General features: G+C 53.5%; 2 protein-coding genes across 8 annotated transcripts in view; one reads left to right on the forward strand and one right to left on the reverse strand.

Moving 5' to 3' along the window:
* The window catches only part of MYH11 (myosin heavy chain 11), a 111,158-nt gene extending 97,396 nt beyond the window's left edge, over positions 1-13,762 (forward strand). For 3 of the 5 annotated variants that reach the window (XM_032328679.1, XM_032328675.1, XM_032328676.1), the window contains 11 exons: positions 58-306; positions 1,791-2,003; positions 2,295-2,507; positions 2,726-2,887; positions 3,307-3,435; positions 3,707-3,795; positions 4,234-4,357; positions 4,859-5,067; positions 5,993-6,101; positions 6,190-6,362; positions 13,067-13,762. In XM_032328679.1, the coding sequence (XP_032184570.1) occupies positions 58-306; positions 1,791-2,003; positions 2,295-2,507; positions 2,726-2,887; positions 3,307-3,435; positions 3,707-3,795; positions 4,234-4,357; positions 4,859-5,067; positions 5,993-6,101; positions 6,190-6,362; positions 13,067-13,199 (1,803 nt within the window). In that variant the 3' untranslated portion in view covers positions 13,200-13,762. Of the gene's footprint in view, positions 1-57; positions 307-1,790; positions 2,004-2,294; positions 2,508-2,725; positions 2,888-3,306; positions 3,436-3,706; positions 3,796-4,233; positions 4,358-4,858; positions 5,068-5,992; positions 6,102-6,189; positions 6,363-9,998; positions 10,038-13,066 lie in introns of all 5 variants that reach the window. The other 2 variants (XM_032328677.1, XM_032328678.1) reach the window with 1 other exon arrangement.
* Positions 13,763-14,260: 498 nt separating this feature from the next.
* Positions 14,261-21,489, reverse strand: part of NDE1 (nudE neurodevelopment protein 1) — a 33,477-nt gene continuing 26,248 nt past the window's right edge. For 2 of the 3 annotated variants that reach the window (XM_032328680.1, XM_032328681.1), the window contains exons 5-9: positions 21,013-21,149; positions 19,260-19,439; positions 18,106-18,197; positions 16,506-16,657; positions 14,261-15,686 (exon numbers count right to left, since the gene is read on the reverse strand). In XM_032328680.1, coding sequence (XP_032184571.1) covers positions 15,593-15,686; positions 16,506-16,657; positions 18,106-18,197; positions 19,260-19,439; positions 21,013-21,149 — 655 coding nt within the window. In that variant the 3' untranslated portion in view covers positions 14,261-15,592. Of the gene's footprint in view, positions 15,819-16,505; positions 16,658-18,105; positions 18,198-19,259; positions 19,440-21,012; positions 21,150-21,489 lie in introns of all 3 variants that reach the window. The other variant, XM_032328682.1, reaches the window with a different exon arrangement.

Consider the following 21,489-nt stretch of genomic DNA (forward strand, 5'->3'; position numbering starts at 1 on the left):
ACGGGAATCACCCAAAGGCCCTCTCCCCTTATTGGAGCCTGGACACTGCCATTTTAGCTCTCCGATTCGAAGAAGAAGCTGCAGGACTTTGCCAGCACCGTGGAAGCCTTGGAAGAGGGCAAGAAGAAGTTCCAGAAGGAAATCGAAGGCCTCACCCAGCAGTTCGAAGAGAAGGCAGCTGCTTATGACAAACTGGATAAGACCAAGAACAGGCTTCAGCAGGAGCTGGACGACCTGGTCGTCGATTTGGACAACCAGCGGCAACTGGTGTCCAACCTGGAAAAGAAGCAGAAGAAGTTCGATCAGGTAGGGGCTGGAGGGTGGTCCACTCTGTGTGCGGACGCGGGCCGGGGCAGGTGGGGCTCCGAGGCCGCTGGTGGGGTTGCTGTGTCTCTGCAACTCATCCTTGCTTGGCTGGTGGCGATGGAAAGTCACCTTGTCTCGGGTGACCACGAAACACGAGGGCTCCTAGGTCAGAGTAGGGAGAGCAGCAGCGCTCGGACATGACTGCCAGGTACCCCCACCATGAGGGTACCCAGGGACCCCGGTGATGCCTGAGTTTCTCGCCCCAATAAGCAATGAGGTTCATTTTATTGACTTAAGCACTTGCGGGTTGCCTCCTAAATATTCCAAGTCATTTAATGTTTCTACTCTTTAAATAACCAATTTCCCCTCACATTTCATTACGCAGAATTGCAAGCACCCAGACACGCTAAAATCACGCAACAGTGAACACCTATGTGCCCACCACCTGGATGCGATCGCAAACATTTTACCAGACTTGCTTTATTATGTGTTTATTTACAAGCATGAACTGTACTTGTCAAGGGGGTCTTACCTTTTGGATGCATTTCAAAGCAAATTACTGACCTCCCCCTCTGTATTCTGCGTATCAACTAGAGTTCTTGTTCAAGATAGAAGCTTGCTTCCAGGGAGATAAAAGTTTACCTACATGGAAATGCACAAATTTTAAGTGTACACTCTTGAGTTCTGATCGATGCCTGCAGCTCTGTAGCCAAGATCCCCAAATACCGACTTTTACTACGTTACTCAGATTCAGCAAATATCATTTGGTTTGCAAGTGACTGGGGGTTATCCTAAAAATCACTTTGGGGATGGTACTGGGTCAGAGGCGTGGGGGGCGCTCAGAGCACCAGGCTTCTGGGCGACAGGCTGGCCCTTCCCTTTTCTGTCTCTGTGCGGTGGGCCTGTCTTCACTGCTGGCACCTTGCTGTTCCGTTATCGGTTTGAAGGTCCGAGGCCCCATCTTTTCTTTTCCTGTCACACTGGGTATAGGGTTTTTGCATTGACAGTGCTGTTTGGGGGTCCCTGTTACTTACTTGTCTTTGCTGACTTCTATAAGTCTGAATTTTGGATGTTTCCGTGTATGATATATGCTGCTCTCTCTGCAGATGAGATTACTGTCCCTAGTCTGGCTCCGAGGGCACTTTTGAGAGCCGGAGACGAGTGGCCATGAAAACAACAGAATGACTGGCCCCCGGCAGGATTAAATGTCACTTGGACCCCAGCAGTCGTGTGTTCTAACCGACATGGGTGACATGAGTGATTTCAAAGCACAGAGACTCAGCAGATGCTGGCTGTGCTTAAGGTCGACCTCAAAGTCAGAAGCAGGCTTGTCATTAGCTCTTTCCATAGGTATCTGGATGAGTTACCCCTGCCCCCGAGTAAATGCAGCAGGACACGAGGCTTCTCACCCATATTTACAATGAGATGAAGCCTGCCTTCAGGCTGGCCTAGGGGTCACCGCCAGGGTTTCTGTTGTGTTGTAGCTGTTGGCCGAGGAGAAAAGCATCTCTTCCAAGTACGCGGATGAAAGGGACAGAGCCGAGGCCGAAGCCAGGGAAAAGGAAACCAAGGCCTTGTCCCTGGCGCGAGCCCTCGAGGAGGCTCTGGAGGCCAAAGAGGAACTTGAGAGGGCCAACAAGATGCTCAAGGCCGAGATGGAAGATCTGGTTAGCTCCAAGGATGACGTGGGCAAGAACGTAAGTCGCCCTCCCCGCGAGTCATCCGTCCTGGGGGTGGGCAGGGGGCGGGGGCGATGGCTCCGTGCCTCTTTGATGTGAAACCATAATCTGGCCTAAAGGCAGTCCCTCGGATGGTCCCATACACGTGGGTTGGGAACAGCTGTTGGGGAGGGGTGGCTCCGAGTCCACAGTTCCCAGAGGAAGGCTCTGGTCCTCACTGGACAAAAGCCGCCTCTCTCGGACCCGAACGAGGTTCCTGGCACTGCGGGCGGCCTGCCCGTCTTCATGACGTCCGCTCTGGCGTGACAGGTCCACGAGCTGGAGAAGTCCAAGCGGGCCCTGGAAACCCAGATGGAGGAGATGAAGACGCAGCTAGAGGAGCTGGAGGACGAGCTGCAGGCCACGGAGGACGCCAAGCTGCGGCTCGAGGTCAACATGCAGGCCCTCAAGGGCCAGTTTGAGCGGGACCTGCAGGCCCGCGACGAGCAGAACGAGGAGAAGAGGAGACAGCTCCAGCGGCAGGTGATCCGGGGCAGGCCAGGGAAAAGGAGGGCTGTAGGGCAGGGAGAGGGAGGGGTAGCCAGCTTCCTTCCTCCCCTTACCACCTCCTGGCCCGATGGAGACTTGTTTTCCTCCCTTGTAACCTGGGGGCGGGAAGACCCACCTGGGAGGGGGCTGTGCATGCCTGGGGGCTGGGGGGACGGCGCAGCCCAGCGGCACGCATCTCCCCTCTTGCTCAGCTTCATGAGTACGAGACAGAACTGGAAGATGAGAGGAAGCAGCGTGCCCTGGCAGCCGCGGCCAAGAAGAAGCTGGAAGGGGACCTCAAAGACCTGGAGCTGCAGGCCGACTCCGCCATCAAGGGCAGGGAGGAAGCCATCAAGCAGCTTCGGAAACTGCAGGTGGGTGATGCGTCCGACGCAGGGTGCGGGCTGACAGCGGGGCGGGAGGGAATGGCGTCCCCAAGGTCGGGGAGGCAGCAGCAGCAGGACACAGGCCTGGAAGTGGTGCCTACGAGCTGGTGTTTTCCCAGCACCGTTCGGCATTTGCGGGCTCTTTCCTGCCCCGGGTAAGGCACGGTTACCAGGCATGTGGCCGTGGCCTTCCATCGCCATATTTTAGGTCTTGCTGAGCCCCTCCAGAACGGGGCCTCCAAACAGCAACCTGGTCCTGTGAGATGACGGGCATTGCTCCTAGGATGGGGACGCCTCTGTGGTTAATCGTGGCAAATCCTAGGGGTTGGCCTGGGAAAGCTCATTTGGGCAGCGGAACTCGGGTGAGTAAGGACCTCTTGGCTTGTCCTTCCTGTTGACTCATGCAGGCTCAGATGAAGGACTTCCAGAGGGAGCTGGAAGATGCCCGAGCCTCCAGAGATGAGATCTTTGCCACCGCCAAAGAGAATGAGAAGAAAGCAAAGAATTTAGAAGCAGAACTCATGCAGCTGCAGGAGGTAAAACCTTCTCGCTGGGAGCCCCAGAATGGGGGGGGGGGGTAGGGGTGTCGTGGTAGGAGCCCTTGGCACGCCGGTGTGTGCCCCCATGGATTTCTCCCATTCATCCGGCATTCCATGTGGCCGGACCCCGGAGTAAGGGCAGGGAAAGACAGGATGTGGAGACAGCACTTCCCCTGAGCTCAGGGAAGGGTAGCCCTAGAAACTGCTGGAATGCAGCCCTTCCGTGGTAGATAACAGGTTTCCTTCCTCCCCACCCGCCACCATCCAGGATCTAGCCGCGGCCGAGAGGGCTCGCAAACAGGCCGACCTGGAGAAGGAGGAACTGGCGGAGGAGCTGGCCAGCAGCGTCTCAGGAAGGTATGGGGCCGTGTACAGAGGAGGGGGTCCGAGACGTGGATGATGAGAGAGAGGCAGCTCATGGGAGCACCTCCCGGACACCCATTTTAATGCTAAAAATGACAGTGCCCTGCTGAGCTTGTCCCGGGGGTCTTCACCCCCCAGTTGAGTGTGGCCAGTTTCATTCATTCTGAATAAGCAGCATGGCGGGGCTGGGGCGGCTGGGGGCATCAGAGCGCGGAAACTCTGCGACAGGCCTGGGTCTGCTGATACCAACTGGGTAGGAGTCCTGGCTCCCTCCTTGCCGGCTGTGGGACTTTGGACAGACAGGTGTCTAAGTCTCGGAGCCTGTTTCCTGTTGTAAAGGAGAGCAACCCTCAGGCATCACTCCTTCAAGGAGAGGGAATCTTACAAGCCCGAGGGAGGCTCGAGCCCCAGATGTGGCTGCATTCCCCACAGGAACACCCTTCAGGACGAGAAGCGCCGCCTGGAGGCCCGGATCGCGCAGCTGGAGGAGGAGCTGGAGGAAGAGCAGGGCAACATGGAGGCCATGAGTGACCGCGTGCGCAAGGCCACGCAGCAGGTGGGGGCCGGCGCCACGGGTTCCGGGGGCCAGCCTGTCTGCTCCCCACCCCTGCTCCCTCCTCTCATGGTCCCGCAGCACCCTGCCAGCCTGCACTGTCTCCGCGGCGGGCCAGTGTGTGTCTGGCCTCCTCCAGCAGACGCTGTGTACCTCGAGGAAGGACCTTGGGGGTTTACTTCTTGTTCTGTCCCCAGCCTTACTCTCCTGAGCACTCAGTGACGTTACTGAGTGTCGGGCTCCAGGACGGGTGGTAGGGACCCACCACGGGACCTAGAAACAGGGAACCCTGTAGCACCGGGACGCTCCCCCTGAGCCCAGGAAGGAGCTGGTGGCTAGAGGACATGGCGGGGGGGAGGGCTCTTGGGGGCTCCAGCTCCAAGGACCCATGCGGAAGCTGAAGAAGAGGGGTGGTGGGGGGGGGCAGCAGGAGACATTCATCACCTCTGTGGACCACCCTGGGCTTCTGGGCCCCTACCTCATGACCTTCCCCATCCTCCGCAGGCTGAGCAGCTCAACAACGAACTGGCCACGGAACGCAGCGCGGCCCAGAAGAACGAGAGCGCGAGGCAGCAGCTCGAGCGGCAGAACAAGGAGCTCCGGAGCAAGCTGCAGGAGGTGGAGGGGGCAGTCAAGTCCAAGTTCAAGTCCACCATTGCGGCCCTGGAGGCCAAGATCGCACAGCTGGAGGAGCAGGTCGAGCAGGAGGCCAGGTACGTGGAGCCGGGGCTGCAAAGACAGCCTGCATGCCAGCGCGTGGCAGGGGGGAACCGGGGTGGGGGTGGGGGGCTTAGGCTCTCCAGGCCCCAGCTGTGGCTGGGAAATCATCCCTGTGGTACCCGGACCGCAGCCGTGCCGGGGGAACGGTGTGTGCACACGGGGGAGAGGTGGGCCTGGCCCGGAGGAGGCCCTTACGGCAGCACAAAGGAGCAGGCCTCCTTGGTGAGGTCAGCCAGCCTTCCCGGGGGCACGCCGGCTTGCCCTGGCCTGCATTCGCAGAAGGTCACGTTAAGGGCTGTACAGAAAGTTCCCATCAGCCACCCATGCAGCACAAGCAGCTGCAGGAACGCTGCTCACCAGAAAGGAAGGTCACAGCACCGTGGTCCCCGTCAGATGGCAAGGATTCCCACCCGTTCTTTCCATTTTGGCAGTGGCTTCCCCAGTCACTCCCATGCTGTAGACTTCAGCCCTTAGTGCTCCTCTTCATGGCTTGGAGTCTATTTGCAGAGAGGGGCCCCCTCTCCACAGCCAACCAGGGAACACTTCCGTACCCCCATAAGACCCCCTGTACCCCTACACCCTCCCTCCCCGCCCCCCCCCCCCCCCCGTGTGTCCCTGAGCCCTCAGCACCCACTGACCGACTTTCCATTTCTGTGGTCTGTTCTGGGCCCCTCCTATGAATGCAATTACGTGCTGTGGGGCCTTTGGTCACCCGTCGCCTTCACGGAGCGTGTTCCCCGTGTTGGAGCCCGTCTTAGAACTACGCTCCCTTTCGTGGCCGAGTCCGGTTCTTCCGATCTGGGGGAGGAGCCCCAGCGTGGGGCTCCGGACGGGTGCTCACGGCGCGCACAGTGCCAGTCGGGGCTGCGCACGGACGGCCAGGGAAGCCGACCCCACTCCCTCCGTGTCCGTCCGCAGGGAGAAGCAGGCGGCCGCCAAGTCGCTGAAGCAGAAGGACAAGAAGCTGAAGGAGGTCCTGCTGCAGGTGGAGGACGAGCGCAAGATGGCGGAGCAGTACAAGGAGCAGGTACCCCTGCCCCGCGCCCCGCCCCCTCCGCCCAGCGCAGACCCCACGGCCCCCTCCCCCCACTGACCCTCTGTCCTCTCCGGGGCAGGCGGAGAAAGGAAACGCCAAGGTGAAGCAACTGAAGCGGCAGCTGGAGGAGGCGGAGGAGGAGTCCCAGCGCATCAACGCCAACCGCAGGAAGCTGCAGCGGGAGCTGGACGAGGCCACGGAGAGCAACGAGGCCATGGGCCGCGAGGTGAACGCGCTCAAGACCAAGCTCAGGTGAGGCGGGCAGCGCCCCTGCCCCCTGCGTCCTGCTCCTTGCCGCGGGCTCCAGCATGCGCCAGGCCCGACCGGGGACGCGGATGCTCCCGCGGCGTCTGGGACGGCTGCTTCCCTTCCCGCCGGTCCTCAGGGAGGAGGCGGCTAACCCCCATCGCCCGCATCAGCACCTGCCCTCCTCTCCTGAACCTCTGCTCCCGACTCTGCTCGGCTCCGTGGTCTACCCCAAGGGCTCTGGCACCACTGCTGTCGGGGCTGGATCGATTGTTCTAGATCGCAGGAGCTGGCCTGCGTGTGGGGGATGTGAGCAGCAGGCCCGGTCTCTCCCCACCGGGGGCAGCGGCGTGCCTGGGATCCTGCCAACCCAAAATGTCTCCAGACCCTGTCCAGTTCCCGTGGGGGTGCAGTCGTCCCTGGCTGAGAACCTCTGCCCTAACCGGGGCTGAGTTCTCTCCCACACTCCCGCACCTCTGGGCTTGAAGGCGGGTGGGCCACCCCCCTGTACCTCAGGGCTCCTCAACTCCTCCCCTGGTTCCCTGAAGGCGGGGACCCCGAGCTTCCTGCCTGTGCCCACAGCCCTCCATGGGGTCAGCCCTAGCTCTAACTTGCCCATCAAGCATCGAGCCTTCTCCCTGCCGCCGCCTTTAATTTGTTCAAACACCATGCACACGAAACCACACTTTCTTCCTTCTGCTCAGAGTGGTTTGAGAAAAGCAAACAAGCACACTGCCATTTCCTGCCGGGCATCCTCTAGGGCCAGGGGGAATGGACCCCACTCACTGCTTCCTGGACCTAAGGCTCCCCTCATCTTCCCTCTCCCTTGGGCATCTGCTTTCCCGCCAGACTTACTCTCCTGGCCCATCCTTACAAGGGCCCGTTTCCCCCCATTGACCTACCTCCTGACAGACACGCTCATTTCTTCTCTGTCCCCGTTCTGGGCTGGACCATCTAGAACGAGCTCATGCTAATACCTCTGGTAGGCGTACTCCTCGTGTTCACTCAAGGACGTTGCTCCAGAAATTCTTACTCTTCTCTCCTTTACAACGTTTTCCATCCACAGAGTCATTCCGTGAGCTGAGCCCGACTTCCCTCCTATCTTTACCATACAACCCTACTGGTCAGTCCTCAGGCCCCACCGGACCCCGGTGCAGCCGGTCCTTCCTTAGCTGGGGCTTCCTGGACACTCCCCGCAGCTGGTTTGCTGCTTTTCTCGCTGTCTTTCCTCACCTCTTCTGCTGGTACATCTCCAAGCCAGCTTGCCCTTGGCCTGCCCCAGTGGCCTGCCCCGCCATCTTGGTCTCTCTTCATTGCCCTCTCTGCTCACTCCCTGGCTGATCTCAAACAGCCTGGTGGCTTTTGAATTCTACCCACAGCAAGTGACCTCCTTGTTTCTATCTCCAGCCCAGACTTCTTCCTGGAACCCCAGACCTGTGTGCCATTCCCACCCAATGCCTCACAGGGCAGCTCACACCTTGAGCCCTGACTGAACCCCTTCCCCCGCCCAAACCGCTTCCCACATAGACTTCTCCAGCTTAGCAACTGGAATGATAGCGCCATCATTAACCCAGGCTACAAACCTGGGGTCATACTTTGCTTTTTCCTCTCCTTTATACCTTATATCTAATCTGTCAGAGAATCTGGTCAACTTTCCCTTAAAAATACTGTATATACAGAATGCAGCTGTTTCTTGCCATCCTGGGTCAAGCCACTCTCTCCTACCATCTGGATAATTCTCACACTCTCCTCATGGGCCTGTGTTCATGCTGTGCATTTGTAGTCTGTTCTGAACACAGTAGCCAGAGGGATGCTATTGAAACTGAGGGGAGTCACAACCCTCCTTTGCTTGGAACTATCCAGCAGCTTCACCTAGTGCAGACTGAAAGCAGCATCTTTATAATGGTTGGTTCCTGGAGGCCCTAAGGATCTCCATCCACTGCCTCCTAAATGAGACCTCTAAGTCTATACAGGCTGCCTCAGGGCCTTTGCACTGGTGGTTGCCACTGCCTGGAATGCTTTTCCCCCAGCTCTCCGTGTGGCCGGATCTCTCCTTCCCTTCCTTCAGGCACGGACTCATCCACGATACCTGGTCTACAGCGTCCAGCTTCACTCCCTGCAGTCCCCCTCCTTGGCCACCTGTCCCCATGTAACCTATTTATTTTACTTAGGTCACTTTTAGCCTTCACTCTGATGCCCTGGGCACATGGGTCAGGTTTTGTCTGTTCATTCATCCCCAGTGTCCGGGATAGTGCTGGGCACAAACTTTCAATCACTGAGTCACAGATGTTTCCCCAACCTCATTGTCCTATCACTTTGGCCCTTCCTCCATAACCTCGTACTACCTGTACCTTGGTTGACTTCCCATTGTCTTTAAAATTAACTGTTCTGATCACACACATCTATTTGCAAATAAAATCTACTACCCCTGTATGGTTAAACCAGCATCACTGGCATTAATGGGTCACAACACAATAAAATACAGCGAAAACAAAGCAATAATGAATTCTAGCCCCCGTGGCTACAAATTGATGACTACAATCAGAAAGGCCTACTTTCCAGTGAACAAGAGAGTGACAGAAGACATTTGCACCAAGAAGACATTTGCACCAAAAAGACTATCTCTGATATAATCAGATGTATTTAAAATGAGCTGGAAAGGGAATACCTTTGTCACTGTGCAACCCAGTCATCCAAGGTCACGGCCAGACACCAACAAAAACCACCTGCCGTGTCAACTCCAGACCCTGAGAACCCCTGCATGGATGAGGGAAAGCCCAAACCCCTTTCAGAATGGGGAAGAGAAGGGCTGGCGAGCGAAGGTAGAGGGCTTCGGGAAGGAGACCCCGGATCCTGCCCCAGGTGAGGGGCTGTGGGTCCCACTGCTGGGAGCCAAGCCAGACATAAGCCCTCAGGTCCAATAGAGGCTTACGAAAACCCCCCAGGGTGATGGTCCACAAGAAGCTGCTCTCACCACGTGGACCTCTGGAATTTGCTCTGCTGGGGACTGGACCCTGACCCTCCCCGGCATCCCGCCGTGTGGTGGGGCAGCAGTCGGCCTCTCTGGCTGTCACCCTAAGCTGTCGCTGCTCCCTTTTCTTGGGACTAATGACCCTTTTGGCACATGCTGAACATCCCCTGTGGGTTCTGCCCCAAACAACCCTTCTTAGGGCGCACAGCTCTCCGTTTCTTACAGTCCTAGTATGAGCAAATGCTAAGGCGGGGTGAAGACAGGGCCTGCCTTTTCTGCCTCCTGAATCTCATACTCGTGTAAAACCAGAAGGCAAGCACTAGAGCTCTGAATGAGGGGGTATGCCCTAGCCAGCTCTCCGAGGACAAGCGCAAAGCAAGTTTCATAGTTCTACTGACCAGATAAATCTCAGCTCCTGGTAGAACCTGCGCATTGTACCCAGCCTTTGCCATGACGCCAGTGCTCCCGACACGAGCTTCTCAAACTCTACAAAGGCTTAGGTGCACCAGCTGCTCTAAGAGCTCTAGGTAGCACGGGCCTCACTGCCAGGTTGCCTTCTACATGCCTAATTTAAGAGCTGAAGTGAAGGTCTTCAAAGATTCAGCCCGCACTCACACAGCCTCCCTCTCGTTTGCGGATGGTAACCACCTGGGCCTCTCTCTCTGTTTCAGAGGCCCCCTCCCCCAGGAAACTCTGCAGTGACTCACCAGGTATCATGCCTTTCGCTTCGCAGCTCATGTGTGTGGCAGTTGGGTTCCACTTTTCTCTTGCCACCCCACCCGCCCTGTCCCCGGTAGCCCCCTTTTCTGGCCTCTGCCCTCAAATTTCCACGAGATTGCTGTAAAACCTGCAGGCGTGGAGATCTTAGTTCAAAACCCTTTTATCACAGCTGAGATCAAACTAAGAAGACTTCATCTCTTGACCTGTTTTCCTTTCCTACCTCTGCTTTGGCATCGGCCATGGCTCCCAGCGTGTCCCTGTCACCACGTGTTGACTGCTGTTCAGAGGCTGCGTGCGTCACCTGGATTGTTCTTACCTGCCTAAGAGGGTGTGTCTCCCACACTGCTAGGACACTTGGCTGCGCTGTCCTCCCTGGTCTGGTTAAGACCCCACACTGAGCTGGTAGGACAGCTCCACAGTCCGGGTCCATTCCTGAATGACAGCTTCAGTAGGTTGGCTGCTTTGGTTCGCCAACCCGAATTCACAGGGCACAGGGTCATGGTAACCCCAGCCCGACAACTGGATTCCCCCACAACCCCCCGCAGCTGGGCTTCCACAAACACATCTGCAAAAGAAATGAGCTCTCACCGCGCCTCGTACGGTTGCTGTGGCTGCGTGGGGCTGAAGCAAGGCCCGGCCAGCTGCTAGCTTCATTTCCAGCACACCAGGGCGCACACCGGCCCCCTTGAAGCCCAGCGTGGTCCTGCCACAGAGCCTTTTCCATAGAGGTCTTGCAGGCACATACTCAGAGCAGGGAGTGGACACCCGAGACTTGAGGAAGAACACAGCGCCCTTCCCGAGACAGAGTTAAGAGGCCTCGAAATGCCTGGGCGTCTCACAGCTCTATCACATGTGAAGTTAGGAAACTGGGGCTGTGTTTCCCTCCCAGTTTCCCTGAGAGGCCAAGCCAGCCCTGGCTGGTGTCCCCCTTCTGCTCTTTTGGAGAATCCCAGCTTTGCTGCCACTACCTGGGTACTTACAGGCTGACGGAGGGATCGGCAGGACCTTTAGGAAGAGCTTTTGAGCAGTGCTCCTGCCAGCTCAGCCGGGACATGGCACCCACTAGTTGATGGGAACCCGAGTTCTTGCAGAACAAATGCTTGGTCTTGGGTCGATTCCTGCCATGCTACTAGGGCCTCACACAAGTTCTCTGAGGCCATGAATATAAGCCGAATGCTCCAGGATCAGACCCTTTAAGAAAATCTCTAGAGGGGGTCTTACTTCATGGGGGACAGATGCAGCCAATGCCAGTCTTTGCCTTGGATTCGAAACCAATTCCTTCACGAAGGGCACCTGAACTGGGAGACAGGCTCACAGGACGGGAAACTAAGCAAGGGGGGGGTTTATGGGAACTCTGGGCACAATTTACCTCTTAGATCAAGGGAACCCGTTTCTCACTTCAGCTCTTCACACTTGCCCATACAGACTGTCCCAAAGGGTAAAGAGTGCTTGGAGCCTGGAATGGGAGGAGAGAGAGAGTTTCCCAGCCCCAGGCTGTCCCATCAAGTCTGAACAGGGAGGGGCGGTGCCGGAGGAGACCCGTGTGAGTGGTGGCTGCTACTTGTCCTGTCCTGTCCTCAGAGACCCTTCTCGGGGACCCAGGTTCTTGGAAAGCACAGTGATCAAGAGGATTTTTTAAGGTCACTTCTAGAGAGTGTGATGGAAAGTCAGTTCTAAGGGCACTGGGCACCTCCCAGCTTCCCCCTCACGTGAGGCTGGCGGAGCCTTCAGCTGGGAGTGGCTACAACTTGAAGTATTCGTTCCTGATCACTGCCCCCACCCCCCAAAGTACCATTCTCTGAACTGGGGTGGGTTTTCCCAGCCCATGTCTCTCCCACTCTCAGGCCCTAAAAGGCTCCGGTTGGGACACCCCTTCTCAGCAATCAGAATACCCTGGGCTTTGCTTTGCCTCCAATCTTACCTCTGAGTTGCCCCTTTTGACTAAAGCACGGATAACCGGAGGGGAGCTCTTTCCCTTGCGGCTTTTCTGCTCAGCCTTTGCATGGTGGAGCGGGTCATTTTCATTACAGAAAGTCTGCACTCCTCTCAGGCATCCTAAAATGAGTTAAGATAGGTCCTCCGATTTGGGTCAAACAGGGCCACACAGCCAGAGCCCAACAAGATTATTTGCTGTGGTCGCAGAAGAAAGGACCAACAGGTCTTCCAAGAGGAGGAGGTTGAATGCGGGTGGCTCCGTCTTCTCCTTCTGCCTGCCTGCCCTCCTAATCGAAGACTTAGGTCAGGTGACCCGGCAGTTACTCAGGGCATCTGGCACTCCAGAGATGGGAGCCCTTAAGGACAGAGAGAAATGGGGGGCCCTACCAGCTAGTGCTAAAACACATCTCGGATTAACAGGTCTATCTTACTTTTCTAACGTATTCCGTGAGCACCTATCTATAGGTCAGGCCTGGTTCCTGCATGGTGAGCGAAAATCAGATAAGACCCCTGCCCTGTGACAACTCACGCCAAGAATTCTGCTCCACATGCAAGCAGGGTGCCCTGCGCTGCCCGAACCGAGAGCACCCTTCTGGTGTCCGCAGAGACCTCTCCCCTGCAAAGGGAGGGGGTCCCACCCCTTGCCAACCGACAACCTACAGCCCTCCCCATTTCTACCTTCTGAAAAGGAGGTACAGCATGAGAACACACTCCCCTTTATACTGGCCCCACAGGGTATGAAGGAAGCCCACGGGAACGTGTCAGCCTCCAATCGGTGTCTCCTTCTTTTCTAAATTAAAGACCCCAGCAGACCAGAATCTTCTGGGTCATCGGATGACCGAGCCAGATTTTTTTTTTTTTTTTTTTTAAAGCAGATCATCTTGCTTTGAAACATCTCCTTTCCCCCAGGCCAGCTGATGAAATGCTAACTGTACCTTGAGGCTGGTCAGGGCTTGACTTCAACCAGAGACTCCGCCTCTCACTTGAGTTTGTCCGTGTTTGTTTTTGGCCCCTTGAAAAAGCTCTTCCCATCTCGGGGGAGATTTCCGTACTCAAGAAACACGTGTTTTCTCGAATCCCACAGGCGAGGCAACGAGACCTCTTTCGTGCCCGCTAGAAGGTCTGGAGGACGTCGGGTCATTGAAAACGCGGACGGCTCGGACGAGGAAGCAGACGCTCGCGACGCAGACTTCAACGGAACCAAAGCCAGCGAATGAACGACTCGTTGCAGTCAGGACAAAACCAAACCCAGTGGACTCTGCTCAGCACTGTCAAAATCCAGCCTCAGATTCTGAACACCACAGACACCCCTCACGATGACTATAAACACCACCGTCCTGAGTCCGGGGCATCATGGAACTCTCGAGTGACGTACCAAATGAAAAAACCCAACAGGCGACACAGACACACCCCCGCTGCCTCCCGTCGGTGAACTGTGCAGCGACTGTGAGTTTTTAGGGAAGATCTAACTCCAGTGCCTGGTCACTGTGACATGGGGAGGAAGTCACCAGAGCAGGTGCCGCCTCTGCCTCCCGCTCCCAAGTCGCTCCCCCTGTGTCCCCTGCCCACGTGTCGCGTGGGCCCCTGTTTGAGTTCTTTCCCCTCCCGGTGACCACACCTCAGACGCACACAGTTCACGGAGACCAAGTGCCTTCGGCAGTCACAGGAATTAAAAAGGAGACCCTGCTCCGGTGGGAACGAGCAGGATTGTTAAACACTGTTTTATACGCACCCCGATTGTACTTAAGGACACCCTCACGAATAAAAGGTTATAAATCACTGGAAGGCAGTCAGCTCTTCTGTTGTTTTTGAGAGTGAAAGAATGGGGGAGGGGGCAGGCAGGGGCATTCTTCGAGAATCCTTACGGTGACCCTGTGAAGCGAGTTTACTCTTCATCCATCAATGGGGAACCTGAGGCCCAGGGAGATGAAATAAACCGAGATTCCAAAACTGCCCCCCCCCCAAAATCCACAAAAAAACAAAAAACCCAGCTCCCAGACATGTCCTGTGAGTCTGTGGGAGGGGGACTTCTCCAACCAGAGGGGGGCAGCTCCAGGCCCAGGAAGTACGACCGTCGGGAACATGACCAGGAAGAACGTCCTGACCAGTCCAAACCCATACGTACATACTGTGAAGAGTACAAGAGATTCTTGAACTTTTAGGTTAAAACACAAGACTCCATCCAACAGGGGACAACAAACTTCCTGTGAAGGCCAGAGAGTCAGTATTTCAGGCTATATATGGTCTGTCAAACGTGTATCTGTCGTTTTTCAATTGGTTTTTTTTTTTTTTTTAAACAACCTTTTAAAAACATAAAAGCCATTCCTACTGCGGGGGCCATGCAACACCAGGCTGTGGGTCATTTCCTTCCTCAGCTTGAGTGTTCCAGATAGAGATCCCTTGCAAAAGTTCTATTTAACACAAAACAAGTCCACACACCGACTCCGTGGGGGTCCAATAGATCTGAGAAGAAATAATGCAAACCGAAAAACTCAAGCCAGTGACCATAAGCAAATATACCCCAAGCAATACACACACATATCCCAAATACACTTCCTTCTAAGGAACGGACTTGAAGCGAATTTTTACAAGTAGGGTTTCCTTTTTCTGTTTAGTTACCTGGTTAAAAAACAAGGTTCTCACCACCGTGCAAACCGTGCTAGCGAACAGGAAAACACAAATGAAGCGGCATTTACTGGCATTTACCTCCACCGCCACAAACTAGGTGAAACTTAGTTTCTCTTGATTTTATTGTTCGTTTAAAAAAATAAAAGTATGTCTTTCACCGATACAGGTTAGAATGTTCCTAGGGTAAGGAGCCGGCCAGCAGAGCCCAACTGTCTGTTGAATTTCAGTAGCACTTGCAAAGTTCTATCTTCAACTCAAGGACGTTTTTGCTATTCTTTTGGAAAAATAATTTAGTGACAAAAAGGCCATTAAGCTGCAGGCATGCTCCTGATTTCGTGTGTTCTATTTACTTGCCTCCAAAGGTGTGAGGCGGCAGCTCACACCAAGCAGGGTTGAGCACACACAACGTCCACGTGGAAATCCCGTGTTTGTTTCTTCTTTGACGAGGAAGCTTAAGATCTCCTCAGAAACACAAACACCTCTTCTCAGTGCCTCAGGGAGAGGCAGATTAAAAAGTCCCAGAGGTACATGACAGCATAGATTCTTTTTAAAAAGGCAGGGGCCTATTGTGCCCCTCTCTCCTAGACATGACTTCATTACACAGACACTTCCTGTGCCACAGAGCACTGGGGGGTTCTGTCCTGAGGTGGACTCACACGCCACGTTGAAGGCATCTCCAGACATTAAAAACTCATCTCAGAACCATTCGGGACTCCGGTCAGCTCACAGGGATGGGGTAGCCTCAGCTTCCGCACCTCTGAGCCCTTACCAGACGGTCCCGTTTGTCCCTGTCCGCACCAGCAAAGATGGGGACCGTGACACATTTCCCCGGGACGACCATGGGCGATGGCCTCGTTGGCTAATGTGACTGTTTGCTCCTATTTCTCAAACTAACTTAAAAACACAAACACCTAGTTTAAAGAGGGGAGGAAAGGCAGGACTCCCGCACGGACACACCGGGGCTTCAGCTTCCGTGGATTTCCTAAAGCAACATCTTGACTACACCCTGGGCTGACGGCAGCGACGGTGAGGAAGTATTTGAAGGCGGCTTCCCAAACTCCAGGCGTTTTCCCAACCTTCAGACAGAGCAAACCAAATTAGGCGGACATGACAGCTGTGACACACTGGCTAGCATCGGGGCCCACAAAGTTCTAACAGTGACGATCAGGAGTCAGGATCAGGGTCTCCCTGAGTGTCATTTTTCTGTCCTGTGAAGCGAAGGAAAGGACACTGGCCATCTGGCTCCCACATTCCCAAGGCCACACGGAAAGCCTGATCACAGAAGACCTGCTAAAACATCCTCATCGACCGGGCTGGCATTCGTGTGTATGCCGTGGAAAATGAGTCTTCTGTTTCCTGCTATCTGTCTGCCATGGGTTTCCCACGGTGACGTGGCTTGGGGGCCAGGAAGATGGTGGCATGGGTTAGAAAACGAATGAATCTAGAAGCTGCCCCCAATTTTCCGCAGGTAAGAAAACATGCAAAGTTGTCCGAAGGTCAGATTTGCATTTTCCCCTCAGGTGACTGGCTTCAGGAATCGAGTCTGGGCTGGAACTTAGAGTCTGTTTCCTGAGTTTCTAAAGATTTTTTTTTGTTTGTTTAAGGAAAAAAAATCCTCCTCTGGGGGAAGCAGAGCTGTGTTTGGAGCCCAAGTCTCAAACCAGGGTTTCACACAGGACATGGTCCCAGCATGACCAGGAGATGAGGCTACCAGAATCAACTAATGAAAACTAGCCTCTCCCTGAGCATTTGCCCTTAACCAGAAGACACCACCTAACTCGGTCTCAAAGGGGTAGAGGGAAAGCTTCATGGACATAACTCTGCAACTTTTCCAAAATGGCTAGGGGTCACGGGTTGGAGGCTCCCCCCTGGAGTGGACAGCTAAAGGTACTGACCCTTTGTCACCCAGAGGCACACCGGTGCTGCTCGGCTGTCTCTCACCGGCATCTCTGTGCCTGCTCCCCCGTCCCGAGGCTGGGCCACTCGTTCGGTTTGGGGACTGATCATACACGAAGTTCCGGCAGGACGCAAGCTTCGACTCCAGGGCCTGGAGAGACACACGCACTCATCTTCCCAGTTCAAGACAAGAACTCCCCTCTTACCCAGAGCCTATACACAGACAATAACTGGAAAAAGGGGCCCTCAATTTGTGTTGGATGCTGGAATTCCAGCGAGGGGCCCGGAAGGAGTCCAATGTACATCAACTTTTAGAGCCACTGGCCTAAGACATTTCAGAGCTTCCAGGGAAAACAATTACCCTGCCTATTATCCAGTTCTGCCTATGGGAAATAGGAAATCCACATTCGGAATAATTCGCTCTTTTGTTCACCTCCATAAACATGCACAGAGAGATTTGTGCAGAAGCCATGTGCCTTGCTGGAAAGGGACCCCATGAAAACCAACAGGGCACTGAGGCCAGCCCACACTTCCTGTATGCTAACTACACAAAACATTAATAGAGAAATGTGTTGGGGTGCCTGGGTGGCGCAGTCGGTTAAGCATTCGACTCTTGAGTTTCAGCTCAGGTCGTGATATCAAGGTCGTGGAATCGAGTCCTGCGTCAGGCTCCACCCTCAGTGCAAAGTCTGATTCAGATTCTCTCCCTCCTCCTCTGCCCCTCCCACTTATGCTCTCTCTAAAAAGAATAAATCAATCTTAAAAAAAAAAAAAAAGAGAGAGAGAGAGAGAGAAATTGTGCTTATGGTACAGAAAACCAGGCAACCAAAAGATAAAAGGAAAAACACGAGACATCAGTTGTAAGCTTCTAGAAGATTGCAGTTCTTACTACATACATTCTGGCAGGATTTAAATTATGTGACCATTCCAGGCCATCATTGTTGAAAATAAAAGAAACCATCACAAAGAATACCTATGTTATTTCTTAAGTTAGAGACTTAAGAAATAAGTTCATTCCCCTGTAATGAATATAAAACCTATGAAATTAAAGTTTTTTGCCCTAGCCTTTTCAGATTGTCTTTAACTCCCTAAGAAGCTTTTAAAAAGGTAATTTTTAAATGTTTCTCAGGTTTTTTTCAAATTAGGAAAAAAGAAATCATAGGGGTGCCTGGGTGGCTCAGTGGGTTAAAGCATCTGCCTTCGGCTCAGGTCATGATCCCAGCGTCCTGGGATCAAGCCCCGCATCAGGCTCTCTGCTTGGCGAGAAGCCTGCTTCCTCCTCTCTCTACCTGCCCCTCTGCCTACTCGTTATCTCTGTCTGTCAAATAAATAAATAAAATCTTCAAAAAAAAAAAAAAAATGGAAAATCAGACACCAACCAAATTTCCGAAATCCCAAAGAAAAATGGCAGGGAAAGATATGCCCAGGTATCAAAGGGAAAACAGTCAGAGCTCTGGGTGTTTGTCAGGAACTCGAAAAGAAGCAGAGTTTTGCCTAAAACACAGGGAGTCTCTGCTAAAGGGGAAAGGAACCGGAAAGGTAACCCGTTTCCAATATCCTGAAACACAGGCAAGGAGCCCGGGGAGGTGGCAGTCTTACCCCTACTTTCCGAAGCAGGTCTCCCACAATGTTGAGGGCCGATATCCGTGCTGCAGGAGTGAGGGGGGTCCCACCCGTGGAGTCGTCCAGACCTGGGTATGCAAAAGAAAGCACACGTAACACCAACCCGCCAACCCGCAGCTCTAAGTCTGTGCACTAACATCCCTCAACGCAGAACCAAGGGGGCGCACTTGGGAAGCTGACTCTGCCCTCCGATCCCGCAGGCGGCCCTGGTGCACTCACTAGTTACCTAACACAGGCAGAGTCTACCTGAGGACCAACTTTCTGCAGCCTGACAACCACTATATTCAATGTTTAACTTTACGTGTTCTTCTTTCAAAACAAAATCAAAGTAAGTCCTCTTGGAGCTCTAGGAAGTCCACAGAGTTAGGAACAGTATCAGAGCAAACCACATTTGTAAGGGGCTTAACTCTCTGGATGCCCCTCCCTCTCCTCCAAGCAGGACTCAGGGACCAGCGGCACCAGCATCACTGGGGTGCTGGTTAGGACGCAGGATCTCAGGCCCTGCCCAGACCTGCTGAATCTCAGGGGCATACTCAAGTGTGGAAAAAACCCTGCTCTAGATTGTGATTCTTGAAGAACCACTGGCCTCTGGATCCCAGAGGCAGGCTAAGGGATAAAACAGCATGAGGCCTGCAGCCAGCCTGGGTCTGAATCCCAACTCTGCTATCTAGCAGTGGTATGATTTTAGGCGAGCTCCTTTATCAGGGCCTCAGTCTCCTCATCCACCAAATGGGGATAGCACTTGCATCTAGGGCCTGTGGTGAGAATTCAGTGAGGTCATATATATGCAAAGCACGCCAAGCAGAGTGGCTAACTAGCACAGGCCAAGCACTTAGTAACTGCCTATTGCTGTTGCTTGCTGTTAGGTGGCCCGGTAACAGTCTCGGTTCCTCAGCAGAGGAGCTGGGGAGAAAACTCAAAGCTTTCACGTTTTTACCACGCAGCCCAGGTACACCAGCTCTGCTTCTAGGCTCTTCTTGCTTATCTCAAAGCTGCTCCCCGCTCTGCTGCGAACACCCCAGTTTGCTCCCTGCAGTACAGCCTGGGCCCGTGGCCCCTCTCGCCCAGGACGCTACCCCTGGGAAAGCTTTGTGAAGCAAAGAAAATGCTCCTGATGGCTCTTCCCTTACCGCGTCTGAACGTCCCCGGCATGTTTAAGCTAGCGCCGGGTGCCCGATGAGCCACAGGTGTGGACGGCACGGAGCCAGTGGCCTGCACGGCTGTGTCCGTCCTTTCGGTCTCCACTGAGCTGGGCATGGGGGTCCTGGGCTTCTCCTGCTTCTGCTGCACGGCCAACTCCTGCCGCAAATCTGAGTCAGGACGAGGATTCAGATTAGGTTCTTGCTTCGGGGGATGGGGAAGGATGGGGAGGGTCAGCAGGAGACAGAGGTCAGGGAAAAGAAGTATCAGAATGAAAAACCGTAGGTGGAAACCCTCAACGAGGTGAAATCCACAGGATCTGGCCTAGCGGGCCTGTAGAACTACATGATTTCTTAAGCAAAACCAAAAAGATCTAAAAATTCTCAAAAACTGTGGCAGTGATAGATACACGAATGCTTTTCCTGTTTCAGAACAATTTCACTGCAATCGGGTATAGAGAATACGAAGTGAAAATATGCTTTCCGCAAATGCCCTTCCTCACTCATAACCACTGTAATATGGGGGTAATATTTTCAATCCTTTTTTCCCTGTATTTTCAGACAAAGAATTTATATGTATCTCTATTAAGCATATAATAGGAATAATACTTATTAAGCCTAAATAGAAATATAGCTACAGTCCAGGACAGTATGTCTTCATCTAACTTTATTTTTATCTATAACTTATTTAATGATTATTTAATGTTCCAGAAAATAAATCTGTGTAATTTGTTTAATCGTTTCACTATGGACGGGCATTTATACAACCACCTTTCAGACTTAAAAAGAGTTTTTTCTTAGGGGCTCTTGGGTGGCTCAGCTGGTTAAGCCTCTGCCTTTGGCTCAGGTCATGATCCCAGGGTCCTGGGCTCGAGCCGCACCCACATCAGGCTCCCTGCTCATCAGGGAGTCTGCTTTTCCCTCTCCCTCTGTTCCTCCCCCTGGTCATGCTCTAATAAATAAAATCTTTAAAAAAAAAAATAAAAATAAAGTGATACATGTATCCCAATGTATATTAAAATTTTTTTTTTCTTTTTAATCCTCCTTCTACTAGCTATATGTTAGAAACTAAATGTTATGAACAATTAATTGGGATGTTAAAAAAAAAAATCTCTTCTGCATCCAGATCTACCTCTGGAACCGGGAACTTCCATAGAGCAAATGGTGATGGGAATTCTGAGCTCTAAGCCACAAGAACAATGGGCTAGTGAACAATTCTATCCATAAGAACTTTCTCCCCATAGGGGTGCCTGGGTGGCTAAGTGGGTTAAGCTTCTGCCTTTGCCTCAGGTCATGATCCCAGGGTCCTGGGATCGAGTCCTGCATCGGGCTCTCTGCTCAGCGGGGAGCCTGCTTCCTCCTCTCTCTGCCTGCCTCTCTGCCTACTTGTGATCTCTCTCTGTCAAATAAATAAATAAAATCTTTAAAAAAAAAAAAAAAGAACTTTCTCCCCACAAAACTCTTATATACCTATCAATCAAAAAGCCAGCCAGGGGTGCATTTAAGTATTTACAAGGGGTCTTTAGAGGGTCAGACATCTGACAATTCTGAGCAGGGGATGGGGACCAAGGCTGAAGCCTGCCCAGTGTGGTTCTGTACCCTGTGACCAGGCTGCCCGTGTGCCAAGCAGGGAATGGATTTCCAGCAAAGGTAACACTAGGCAATACTGCAGGACAAGATGTTCTCATGTCGGCAGAGGGGGAAACACTGGTGAACAAACAGAACAAAGTCAAGGCCTCCTGACCTCTGGCTTCATCCTTCAGCCGCTGAACAGATTCTAGGAGATTCTCCTTCTCGTCCAGTTCGCTCTCCAGGAAGGCATTTCTTTCAATGGCTTGATTCAAACGCTGCTCAAAGTCTTCCAGAGACATGATTGTGGCCCTGGTAAGAGAGAAATAAAGCTGTCCAAGAGAGCAGACGGCAGTATCCATTTGGTGCCTACAGATCTGGCAGAGAAGAAAGGCCAGACACGGCAGGGGGCATGAGTCCCAGCACGGGCACTTCCTAGACATCATGGACCTGAACAAGCACCTTAACCTTCCAGGACCCAGACTCTTTGCCTGCAGAATGGGAATCAGCTTAGCTCTTAGGGTACCTAAAGCTGTCCTGGGGATTAAATGACCAATGTCCATATAGCACTTAGCAATGAGCCAGTGCCTTTTTAGGATGACACAGAGAGCGCCAGTCAAATGCCAAAAGCAGCCAATCTTCCCTTGGAGAC

Source organism: Mustela erminea, chromosome 20 (genome assembly GCF_009829155.1).
Source record: "Mustela erminea isolate mMusErm1 chromosome 20, mMusErm1.Pri, whole genome shotgun sequence".
NCBI classification, from domain to species: Eukaryota; Metazoa; Chordata; class Mammalia; order Carnivora; family Mustelidae; genus Mustela; species Mustela erminea.